Source organism: Thamnophis elegans, chromosome 11, assembly GCF_009769535.1.
Source record: "Thamnophis elegans isolate rThaEle1 chromosome 11, rThaEle1.pri, whole genome shotgun sequence".
NCBI lineage: Eukaryota > Metazoa > Chordata > Lepidosauria > Squamata > Colubridae > Thamnophis > Thamnophis elegans.
In genome coordinates, this window is record NC_045551.1 from 26,096,147 (window position 1) to 26,109,225 (window position 13,079).

Sequence of the window (13,079 nt, forward strand, 5' to 3'; positions counted from 1 at the left end):
ACAGAGAAATTACTTACATTAAAAAATTACTTACAAATTACAATAATTTTGAATTCCTCCCCCCTCCCTCCGACCCACATACCTTTTCCAGCTGTGTCACAGAGGATTTCAACTCTGCTCTTGTCTGCCATGATGAAAATGTAAAAAATGCAAAAAGAAAAAGGCAAGAGCTGCTGAAGTCAGGCTGGGTTAGCTGCTGCCAGAGCCTCCAATGGATGACTCTGCTTAACTGTTTAAAAAAAGCCTCTTAAAAAGTGCCCTCTACAGGAGGAGGCAAGAGAACCACGTGCCTCATCTAAATAAGGAACTTTTTGGCTTTTAACCCTTGCTTAACTCTGCTCAATTCCAATTTCCAATTTTTAATAGATTTGTATGCCGCCCAATCCCGAAGGACTCCGGGCGGCTTACATAAAAACAGTTTAAAAACATTTTAAAAAGTTTAAAATACATGACAGAAATGGGTTAAAAGGAGGACACAACATGCACTCGATCTTAAGAGCCGAGGTGGTGCAGTGGTTAGGGTGCAGTACTGCAGGCCACTTCAGCTGAATGTTATCTGCAGTTCAGCGGTTCAAATCTCACCGGCTCAAGGTTGATTCAGCCTTCCATCCTTCCGAGGTGGGTGAAATGAGGACCCAGACTGTGGGGACGATATGCTGACTCTGTAAACCGCTTAGAGAGGGCTGAGAGCCCTATGAAGCGGTATATAAGTCTAACTGCTATCGCTATTGCTTAATGGGGCTGAAGGTCAATCAAGATCAACAGCCCCAGGCCTGCTGGAACAGCCAGGTCTTAACAGACTTACGGAAGGCTGAGAGAGTGGGGAGGGTCCGGATCTCAGGGGGTAGATCGTTCCAAGTGATCATAAAGATAGACTAAATGAGGCACGTGGTGCTCTCGCCTTCTCCTGCAGAGGGCACTTTTTTAGAGGCTTTTTTAAACAGTTAAGCACTAAGCAGAGTCATCCACTGTGACTCTGGCAGCAACTACCTCAGCCTTTTTCCTTTTAATTTTTTTTTCTTTTCATGATGACAGTGGTGAGGCCCTGCCTCCCCTGCCTCCCCTGACTGCACGTCACTGGGTTATATACACCTATACACACTTAACAGATTGCCTTTTTCATATGATATTGGACCATATAGTCACTTAAATCGTGATCTATAAATTAGGTGAAGAATTAAAAAAAATAGATCAAACCATTGCATTATTTCATGAATCTATGTTTTCATGAACATATTATATTTGGAGGTTTTTTGTTATATGTGTGTGTATGAATGTTGCCAATATTCTAATGTTAACTTGTAAATCTATTTGAAACCAATTTAAAGATAAGCACACATATTTAAAGTGAAACACAATGAAAAATATGCATCTATATCAATCACTCTTACCTATAAGACCTGTAGAATAGCCTTCCTGTTGTAGAAGCTTTGCAAATGTTATTTCCTCAGTAGGCAGACCCCCTGAAGAGGCTGAAAATAAGAAGACTCCAAGCCGATTCAGACTAGCCATTCCTAACATAATTAAACATTTGAACATAAAATAAGTCATGTTTATTAAATTATATATATGTAAATAAAGCAACAGTAGAACAACATGTTATAGATTATCTATGAAAAATAGATGGCATATTGATATAATACTAGAGCTTGGTTGTTTTTATTAGGATCAGAACAAAAAAAAAGTTCACCCTTATCCAGGTATTGTTGTAAAGAATGATTAAGCATCTTTTTTATGATTGAGAAGCAGATTTTGTGACCCATAGCATTATGAGTTCTATTAAAGCCTGATAGGAGTTGGCAATATGTATACTTTTACCACCATTCCATTATTATTATTATTAGCCACAAAGCCAGACAGATGTTTAAACTGTAGGTGGCATTGTCATCCACTTAGTGAGTCCTTGCCAAAGACCTGGGATAGGCAGATGTTATTATTTAATAATGAAGGTAATAGAAAAGATGAGAAGGACGTTATTATTTAATAACGTCCTTCTCATCTTTTCTATTACCTTCTATTATTAGGAGTCCTTCAGGATTGGGCGGCCTATAAATCTATTAAATAGAATAGAATAGAATATTAATATCTTATGATTATATTACTTTGTTGTTTTTATGTACACTGAGAGTTTATTCATAAATTCCTTGTGCGTTCAATCACACTTGACAATAAAGAATATTCTATTATGTTCATTAAAGGCATTGTCAAAGTATTTAAGCTGTTCCAAATAAAGCTGCTTTTTGCAATTGACCATGATTATGGCAATGCCAATGATATTCAAGTGTTGCTCCAGTTGTTTACTATTGTTGTTAATCTTTTGAAAAAAGCAATAATGTAGCTCTTATTTTCTAATCAGAGGGACATCTAAAAAGAAAAAAAATATTCAGCAAGATGGCAAAATCTGCAAAGGATGGATTTTAGAATATTTTCAATCCTGAACATTCCCAAGAACAGTAAAATTTTCATTGGAGGGAAAAAAGTTATGATTGGCTTTTGGGGCCTGATGCTTGGTATAGCCTGAAAATATTCTATTCTGAATGCCTTAACTACTTAATTTTTATTCTACTTCTCAACTTTTCTCATTATATTAAAGCATACAGGAAAAGTTGCCTTCTCTTGTATGAATGAGAATGTTGTATGGAAGCAGCTGTGTTACGAATCAGTTTTAAGTCTTGGCCCTGCTGATCTGTCTCCGAAATCCATCAGATTAGTGGACCAAGACAATAAGCAGTGGCAACATATTTGGGGAACTCTTTGTCACTGAGATATGACAGGCTGGTCATGCCATCCATTCAAAAAAGCCCTACAAATGCATTTATTCCCATTATCTTTCTGTTAAGGTTCTTTCTACTCTGGTGAAAATTGTTTTGTGCAAGTGGGTTGCTTGTGTTATGCAATGTATACATTACCTTCCTACTCAAAGTGACTAGTCAAGATTGCTAAATCTGTAAATCTGTTGTTTTATTATTGGCATTAAATCATTTTTTTCTGATTAATTGTTTCTGATTAATTTAAATTAAAGCTTTACATGTAGTGAATTTGTTCATCTAGGGATTCACTAAATACTATTTATTTGGGAGTAGGGTTAGCTTTTTCATGCAATTGAAATGAAATCACCATTATCTGTGAAAAAAATGTGATTTTACCTAAACACATATTTCTCTTTTCCCATCTACCACATAGAAAACAGCAAAACATTCAAAAGAGGTGAAAAGAGGTGTAAAGAGCATTAGTGAAAATAAGGTACCCCTCTCCAAATAGTTTGTAAGGAAAGAGAAAAAGAGGACAACCAACAGCAAGGTGGATGAACTCAGTGAAAGTGACAACAAGTGCACTGTTGGAAAAACTGAAATAACAGATTAGGAATAGATTATCTTGGAGAAAATTCTATCTATGTGGTTGTTAGGAATAAAAAATAACCTGATGGCACATAATCAACCAATCCCTGTTGCATTAATGTAGGCTTTCTCTTTGTCAGTTTGCAGGCCTAAAAACTATTCCTTGGTAAGATATGGGATATACTGCATCACCAGCAGATGGGTTCGTAAGTGCCTGTACTCAACATTTAGTCCTCAATAGAACTACATTTTCTGAAAGAACAATTAAGTGGAATGTCTTGGGGGAGCTCTATTGGAGAGCCATGTGTCTGAAATGGTATAGGGTCTCCTGCTTGAACAGAGGGTTGAACTAGAAGACCTCCAAGGTCCCTTCCAACTCTGTTGCCCAGATTTTTCTGAATGAAATGCTACAAAAGTGTTGTACTTTCTAGTGGAAGAGGTGCATGTACTGTATATGTATATTCCCACAAAGAGAAATATTCAGTCTTATAATATCAACACATTAAAGGAAGTGTTTGCTTCACCTTAACACTCCTTTGGCTCCAAAACTTTCAGACACAGAATAGAACACCTGTCTCATGTAATAATTACTAGAGTCAGCAATCTCACTAAATAAGTGATAAATATAACATACAGTGTGTTTTCTTTGAAAAGTCCACACTCACATAGTAATTGTAAATTAAAAAATACAATATTTTTTCATATTTAAAAGTAAACATCTAAACACTTTAGTTACCTGATCTGATAGGATATCGTCCTGTCAAGAAAGCTGCTCTACTTGGAGTACATAAAGGGGAAGCTGCTACATGATGAGTTAGTTTTATGCCTCCTTTAGCTAAATTATCAATATTGGGAGTTCTGGAAGAAAAACATGTGCATTGAACAGTACATAAAGTTTAAATTCAGGCTACTTAAAAAACATTCTTCCATCTCTGCTACTACCCTATCAAATACAAACAGAAGAAAAAAACGTATATACAGAGAGCTTAATAGAGTATTTTCTCTTATCTTATTTATGTGAATAACTTTAAACATCAAAGCAGTTTATTTATTTGAAAATGGTCTAGCACATTGATAAATGGATCCTCTTTTCAGCCTTATTTATGAAAACATTAACTTTTAATAAGTAAGCAAAATAAACCATGGATGAAAAAGCATGAAAATGCAACAACAATGTATAACAAATGAATAAAATAGTTTTTTTAAAAAAAAAAATAATAACAGCCTAGTTATTACAACTTGCATGTCGCTGCCTAATTTTTTTAAAAATAGTTCCCTTCTGGAACAGAATTATGTGATCTTATCTTTTCTGATCTTACAGCCTTTAAAAAGTTTAGTTCCTTTATAAGTAAAACTTGATGCAACAAGAAAAAAATTCTCAACTGAACCAAATGCTAAATAAATATTGCAAATCAAAAAATGACAATATAATATATGTTAGGAATAAATTAGTTCAAACTGGTCATGGTCAAGGTAACTATATTATATTATAGCATTAATTTTTAAATAAATTAATGTTTAAACAAATTATTCAAGATCAACCATATGTAGACTGAATAGGCTGCATTAGAATTAAGTATGACCTGGATGCATAGCCTAAGCCCAGGCTAACAAAGGTTACCTATGAGGTTTGAAAACCCTGTGGATTTATATTAAAGCTCATTGGGTTAATATAGATGCTGGTAGATGTGTGTCTGCATTAGAAGCAGAAACTACTGAAGTAATACCTATGTTTTTTAAACATCTGTCGATCATATACTCATACAACAAATTTCCCATCACTATTTTCATCTGTGATTAAATTCTGGAGAGATGGGAAGTTATATTAAATATGCACACACTGTTTTACCAAAAATAAGACCTATTCTGAAAATAAGCCCTAGCCTGATTTTTAGCATGATCCTAGTATAAGCCTTACTCAAAAATAAGCCCTAGTTAGGGTCATCATCAATGGTGGGGGCATGGCCAGCACTGGAGGAAGCAAGGAACAATGTCTGACAGCAACTGCAGCCTGTGTGCGCAGGTGAGTTATTACCTATCCAAGCACCAGGTGGAGGCAGAGGTGGGGGGGAGGCACCTGATCTGGATGCATTGCATAGAACACAGAAAACTGAGAGTCAATGGGCCAGAGCAGGCAGGCAACTTTGGAAGGTTCGCCTTTGTGCAGCGGTCTCAGCAGCAGATGGAGGCAAAGGAACGGGGGCGATGACAGATGATCCCAATGCACTGCGTGACCTACTGGGAAGCTGGAAGACATGAAGACAAGCCTCCCTCATTCACCTCCTGCCCACTCCATGCCACCGTGTTTCGGCTTGCCTGCTCCATTGTGGCCACAAACAAACAGAAGAAGTTGGCTGGCAGCCACATGGGGTCTTGCTGGATGGGGATGCTAGAGCTGCTGCCATGAGCTAAAGCAGGCATCAGTGTATGGATGGCCTGGCTGTGGGGCCCTGAGGTAAGCTGGTGTGGGGTGTGTGGGACAGCTCCACCCTCCCTTGCCTTCTAATACATATAGAAGTTGTCTTAAGTCTCAAATGTGCTTTTTCAAGAGGCAACTGGACTTTCTGAATTTAAAGAAAAACCAGAAAGTCCAGTTACCTCAGGAAAAAGCACCTTTGGGACAACCATTATCTAGGTGACTGAGAATTTCTATAGACATTGAAGATATCTTAAAGTACATAAATCCCCCTAGAATGTAAAATATGTCACATGTTTTTAAAAAATTTAAACTCTTGCTTCCATTTCTGGAGAATCAGTCCTTATAAATAGTTAGTCAGATTCATCATAATATTATTTAACAGTTTCCTTCAAGCAATTGTGAGGTTATCTATTTTTCAACTGTACTGTATACTAGGTATTTGCTTTTATTTTTTAATTTATTTTAGCTATATGAAGCTCGCTTACTTGTGGATGAGGAACTGATTTTTGAGATTTATTATAATCCTGTTGCTTGAAAATGTCACCATAAATCACATTAAAAACATCATCTATCTATCTATCTATCTATCTATCTATCTATCTATCTATCTATCTATCTATCTATCTTTCTTTCTTTCTTTCTTTCTTTCTTTCTTTCCAAATGTCTGTCTCTTAGAAATTCTGTTCATATATAACACTATAGAAAAAAGTGTACAGTCAGTTCGTCACCTGGACATGCATTGGAATACGTTTTGGGCAAGCTTATAAATGAAAATAAGTGTAAAACAGAAAGCATTAATAGTTATGGTGCTTCTGTCACAGAGTCTGCTTTAAAGACAAGAAATAGAAATAAAAACAGTTACATAAAGCAAGAAACATGTGAATGCTTTGTGTGCAAGAAAAGCATCATTTAAAAACAGATTGCAGAATCTGGAAAGGTAGAATGCATCAACTACAAAATGCCAAAAATGTGAAGGAAGAAACTGATTTTGTTTCAGATAATGGATACGTTTTTCAATACAAAAGTTGCATCTCATCTTTGCAAGCTTGGTGTGTTAATTCGGAAGCTATGAGTCACATGACAAATGACAGAAATGTCTTTATTCACCTTGACCATAATAAAACAGCTAATGGATAAATAATAGAATCAGAAGAAATAGGAGATGGTTTGCTTTACTGCCCTATTTCTCACAGTGTCACCAGAAAGACTCTTGTGAAAAATGCCATGTATGTCCCTGCTCCTGAATCTAATTTTTTGTCAGTGAAGAAGTTCGCAAAACAAGGCAATGTAGTGACCTTCAAAGGGAACAGTTGTGTTATCTTACTTGCAAAGGCTAAAATGAACTTTATCAGCTGAACTGCGATCAGGTAGTTAATACAGCCAAAGAGAAAAAACATTCAAACTGCATTCACACATGGCACAGACAACTTTGACATAGAAGTCCTAACATAATAATAAATTAACTGAGAATGACTATGCAAGTGGAATAAAAATTAATGAAATGCCCCAGCTGTATAAAATGAAAAATGACAAAAAAAAACAACCTTTCCAAAGCAGAGTAAAAGCAGAGCTAAAAAAATCCCTCTGGACTTAATGCATCCAGATCTTTAAGGTCCAATGAAAACAGAAGAGGTATTTTCTCACTTTTATAGGTGATTTTTCCTGGTATACTACACTATGTCTGTTATCCAAGAAAAGTGAATTACCAAAGAAACTTGAACACTATTTAGCTTAAGTAAACATACTAAACAACAAATTTGGCAAAATGCAGAGTGCCGCACAGACAATTGAACTGAATATACAAGTGAAACACACAGCTCAGAAAGCATGGCATATTTCAAACTACTGTATAATTCAACCCAGAACAACATAGAGTTACAGAAAGAATGAACAATACTCTATGTAAGAGTGGAAGAACCATGCTGTTTTAGGGAGATATGCCAACTACATACTGAGGGGATGCAACTATGACTGCATGCTATCTCCAAAATCGACTACCAGGAAAATCAACTGAGAAAACTCCATATGAACTGTGGAATGGAAAACTCCCAAATTTAAGGCATATAATTTTTTTTGAAGCAAAGTCTATTGCACATTCCAAAAGAAAAGCGTAGAAAATGGGATGCTTGAGCAAAGGAAGGTGTAGTTGTGGAATACAGTGAATCTCAAAAGGGATACTGAATTCTAGTCAAGACACAAACAATGTAACCATCAGTAGAAATGTAAAACTGTTGATGAAACTTCTGTGTGTTCAAAATTTCAAGAAGTAACACAAACACTGCAAACAGAGGGAAATTCCGCATCAGTGTCACATGAAGATAAGAAACAAAATAAAATGGAAATAGAAATCAAAACAAACTACCCAGATGCTGTAAAAGAACAAATCAGGTCACAAGAGGTTTCAATCAGAATTCAATCAGAGTTACCAGAAGCAATAAAGGCATACCAGCCAAACATCTCTTCTATGTTGCTTGTGTAGCATTAAAATCCAGAGATGGGAAGGAGAAGCCAAAAGAGACTGCAGTTACCATCTTGGTCCCCTAGTCAGCTGGAGCCAGAGCCCTAGCAACTCCAGTGCCAGTCCCTCAGAGAGTCAAGACAGCAACAGCAACAGCTCTGTGGATAGCCAGGGCAGCAAGAAGATGAAGAAGAAAGACAAGAAGTACAAGAAACAGATTTATAGAACTACCGTATATACTCGAGTATAAGCCGACCCGAATATAAGCCGAGGCACCCAATTTTACCCCAAAAAGCTGGAAAAGTTATTGACTCGAGTATAAGCCTAGGGTGGGAAATGCAGCAGCTACCGGTAAATTTCAAAAATAAAAATAGATACCAATAATGTTTTTGAATATTTATTTCCTCCCCTGGAGTGGGGAGGGAATGTGGCTTTCATAGTATCCTTCCCCTGGAGTGGGGAGGAATTGGGGATTTTGCAGTATCCTACCCCTGTAGTGGGGAGGGAATGTGGCTTTCATAGTATCCTATCCCTGGAGTGGGGAGGATTTGGGGGATTTCATAGTATCCTTCCCCTGGAGTGGGGAGGAAATGTGGATTTCATAGTATCCTTCCCCTGGAGTGGGGAGGATTTGGGGGATTTCATAGTATCCTTCCCCTGGAGTGGGGAGGATTTGGGGGATTTCATAGTATCCTACCCCTGGAGTGGGGAGGATTTGGGGGATTTCATAGTATCCTACCCCTGGAGTGGGGAGGATTTGGGGGATTTCATAGTATCCTACCCCTGGAGTGGGGAGGATTTGGGGGATTTCATAGTATCCTACCCCTGGAGTGGGGAGGATTTGGGGGATTTCATAGTATCCTTCCCCTGGAGTGGGGAGGATTTGGGGGATTTCATAGTATCCTTCCCCTGGAGTGGGGAGGATTTGGGGGATTTCATAGTATCCTACCCCTGGAGTGGGGAGGATTTGGGGGATTTCATAGTATCCTTCCCCTGGAGTGGGGAGGAAATGTGGATTTCATAGTATCCTTCCCCTGGAGTGGGGAGGATTTGGGGGATTTCATAGTATCCTACCCCTGGAGTGGGGAGGATTTGGGGGATTTCATAGTATCCTACCCCTGGAGTGGGGAGGATTTGGGGGATTTCATAGTATCCTTCCCCTGGAGTGGGGAGGATTTGGGGGATTGCATAGTATCCTTCCCCTGGAGTGGGGAGGATTTGGGGGATTTCATAGTATCCTACCCCTGGAGTGGGGAGGATTTGGGGGATTTCATAGTATCCTTCCCCTGGAGTGGGGAGGAAATGTGGATTTCATAGTATCCTTCCCCTGGAGTGGGGAGGATTTGGGGGATTTCATAGTATCCTACCCCTGGAGTGGGGAGGATTTGGGGGATTTCATAGTATCCTACCCCTGGAGTGGGGAGGATTTGGGGGATTTCATAGTATCCTTCCCCTGGAGTGGGGAGGATTTGGGGGATTGCATAGTATCCTTCCCCTGGAGTGGGGAGGATTTGGGGGATTTCATAGTATCCTACCCCTGGAGTGGGGAGGATTTGGGGGATTTCATAGTATCCTACCCCTGGAGTGGGGAGGATTTGGGGGATTTCATAGTATCCTACCCCTGGAGTGGGGAGGATTTGGGGGATTTCATAGTATCCTTCCCCTGGAGTGGGGAGGATTTGGGGGATTTCATAGTATACTAAGTCAGAAATAACATTGCTGCGTAGCCAGGAGTGTGTCTCAGTCACTTAAACCTCATACATAAATCATTGTACGAGGCGCTCGACGGCGCCTCTTACCTGCCGCGGGTCCCACCAGGACCGGCCAGAGGCACAGCAAGCTCCGGAACCAGAGCGGGAGCCTCCGCCGCATGGCTCAGCTCCGCCAGGGACGCATCCGGCAAGGGGAAAGCGGGGTCCCCTCTCGCGCAGCGGGTGGAGGGCGCGGGGCGGCGGCAGGGCTGGGCTGCCTCCGGGTCCTGCCTCCCGGAGCCCTGGGGCGGCCGCGGGAGTCCGTGGGCGGCGGGGCTCGCTCGGCTTCCAGCAGGGAGGAGAAGGGGGGCTTCCCGGAGCCGCGCGCTCAGCAAGCTCGCCGCTCAACTCAGCGCCAGCACGCCTTCATCTCCGAGCGCCCAGCGGAAGGGCCAAGCCGCTCGCCTCGGAGCCGCTGGAGCTGGGACGCCGCCTCCGCCGCGGAATTTGCTCCAACTCAGCCGCTCCGGCCCATTGTCAGCCGGCTGGTCCCTGCCTTCCCTCCCCTCCTCTCTCTAGCTTAAAGAGACACCGACTTGCCTCGGCTGGAGGCCGGGCACGGGGAGGAGTTGGCGCCAGCCCGGGGAGGGGGCTGCGAGCGGGCGGGCGGGGGGACGGGAGGTAAAAGGCTGGATGGGTTTGGTTGCCAAACCGAGGCGGCTCGCTCGGGGCTCTTCCCTCTCTCCCCACGGGTGGGCAGCGGCCGGAGTTCCCACAAATGCCGCTCCCCGCATTTTTCTGGACGGGGTCTCGCAGGAAGGAATCCCCTCCTCCTCCAACAGGCAACAGCACTGCCGGATCCAGTTGTAGACTCGAGTATAAGCCGAGCCGGCTTTTTTCAGCCCAAAAAGTGGGCTGAAAAACTCGGCTTATACTCGAGTATATACGGTAACATCCAAAATGGAACTAATATAAGGTGTAGTTGTTGAGTGGAGGTGTTGGAATACATTGTTAGAATGTATAATTTGCAACTACAAAAGTATTCAGCCAGTAGATGGCAGGTTTTTTCTAAATTTGCTAGGTATAATCTATGTATATACTCTGTGTTTTGTTCTGAGTTTCCTGTCACAGTTAAACGGTTAAGCAAGGCTATATAAACAGCATTTCTAACTCACCCTTCCTTCCTTCCTTCCTTCCTTTTCCTTTCCTTTCCTTTCTTTCTCTGTCTTTCCTCTGACTCTTCTCAGAAATATTATAATGAATTGAATAGATTCCTTTTTCCATTTTTACCACAATGAATTTATTTTTAATACATTTAATATGTATTTGTAAGATATGTATTTCACAAACCACATTTTAATAAATTGAGTATATAATTAAATACATCCATTTTCTCTCAAATATTAATTTAAAAAGAAAAAGCAACATCAACTACTTGATTATGCTATTGTGATTTTTCACATTGTATAGTTTTAAGCATAGCAATTCCACCATGCAGTAGAGATATTTGTGGGCACTTGCATGCATCAAACAAAATAACCAGAATGTTGTAGATATCTATTTAAATAAATAACACAGATAAATTACTAAGAATGATATAAAACCTTAGACTTGTATTTCCATAGCATCCCAAGTCTCCAATGCCAAGGTCATCAACCATGAACAAGATGATGTTGGGCTTTGAAAGTCTTTCATCTATAGCACTGTTGGTTGGCCTCAGATAAAGCATCAACTGGAAAAGGATGATCATTCTTCTGTGTTAAGGTGGAATTGCTTTTGTGGCACCTGTTTCATAAAGAATGTTACTTTGTTGATGAGTATAATCATTTGACTTAGCAAACATGTGTGAACAAAGCCAAAAGCAAATAATGATCTTTGTGGATTTATCATGCTATATATATAGAAAAAACTAAATGTTACTAAAAAATAAAAATATACCTTTCATATTTTTTTTACAGGTTTAGAGATGGTGTATCACAAATTCATTCTCAGATAAAGCACAGATACAAAAAAAAAAACCCTGAATTACAGTCTAAAGGAGATCTATATTAAAATACATGCCATCTGGTGTAAATATTTCCATCTGGTAAAGGTATTCAAAGAGAAAGGTAGGAAAATTGGTATTTATAAATAATTTATTGACTAATTTTGTAGACTCTGAACAGATGAACCTGATTCCAGAATTTTCCATATTTAATATAAAGCACCATTGACTGAAAACATGAAGACTACATTTGATGATATTTCAGTAGTTTAAGCTCTAATACTGAACAATCCTATACTTCTTTAAACTCTTAATAAATGCTCTGCTGAACATTATGAAGCCACTTCATTTTTTTCAAGCCACTCTAAAGTTTTGGAAGAGAGACTTATTTCTCCCTGCTCTTTGTTCAAAGTATGTTGAGTGCAGGCAGGCCATTCCATTTGTTGTGGAATAACACTATATTACTGCGATGATGTGATTGATGCAGCCATATCGTAAGAAAAAAGGCATCAGGAACATGCTACAAAATAGAAAAACTCTTCAACAAGGCTAAGCCTCAAGAGAACGAGTTGACTTTAGAGACTCCATAATGATACCACAGAACACAAAATGAAATTGCATTTTGAAAGGTGCTTTCATTGTCTGCAGATATTTATAAATGTGAATTTAGATCCTCAATGGTTCCTGTACCCTGTTCAGAGAGATGTTCAGTATCAGTCATCAATAGTCAAGTGGAGATAAACCACATTTCCAGACCATTCAAAAAAGATAATTAAAAAAATCTAAAATAAATTGTAAAAGACTGAAAAACATCCTCTCCACCTGTTTCAAACAGATAAACAGGAAATAAACAAACAATCAAACAAAAAAAAAGCCTAATCAAGGAACTATCCAGGAAAAAACCCACACCATCAACAGTGGCAGGGCCAACTGCTGCATATAAAGAGGGAGCAAATCCCACACTCACTAACACTGATGATGTTACCTAGTTGGGCAATGAAAAGATTTGTTCACTGCCAATTTATAAATTTACCATAGTTATTTCCTTTAAAACATTTTTTAAATACTTTTGTTTTTCCATTCCCCTCAGATATGTAACAATAAATTGACATGTTTTAAATCACGCCTACTATTATTGTCTCACTTATTACTTTCCTGTCATCACTTGATCACTCCAGAAGCATATAAT

At 39.3% G+C, this 13,079-nt stretch overlaps 1 protein-coding gene across 3 annotated transcripts in view; it reads right to left on the reverse strand.

Moving 5' to 3' along the window:
• Positions 1-13,079, reverse strand: part of STS (steroid sulfatase) — a 145,405-nt gene that overhangs the window by 101,235 nt on the left and 31,091 nt on the right. For all 3 annotated transcript variants that reach the window (XM_032226902.1, XM_032226900.1, XM_032226901.1), the window contains exons 2-4: positions 11,511-11,691; positions 4,075-4,196; positions 1,392-1,514 (exon numbers count right to left, since the gene is read on the reverse strand). In XM_032226902.1, coding sequence (XP_032082793.1) covers positions 1,392-1,514; positions 4,075-4,196; positions 11,511-11,656 — 391 coding nt within the window. In that variant the 5' untranslated portion in view covers positions 11,657-11,691. The remainder of the gene's footprint in view (positions 1-1,391; positions 1,515-4,074; positions 4,197-11,510; positions 11,692-13,079) is intronic.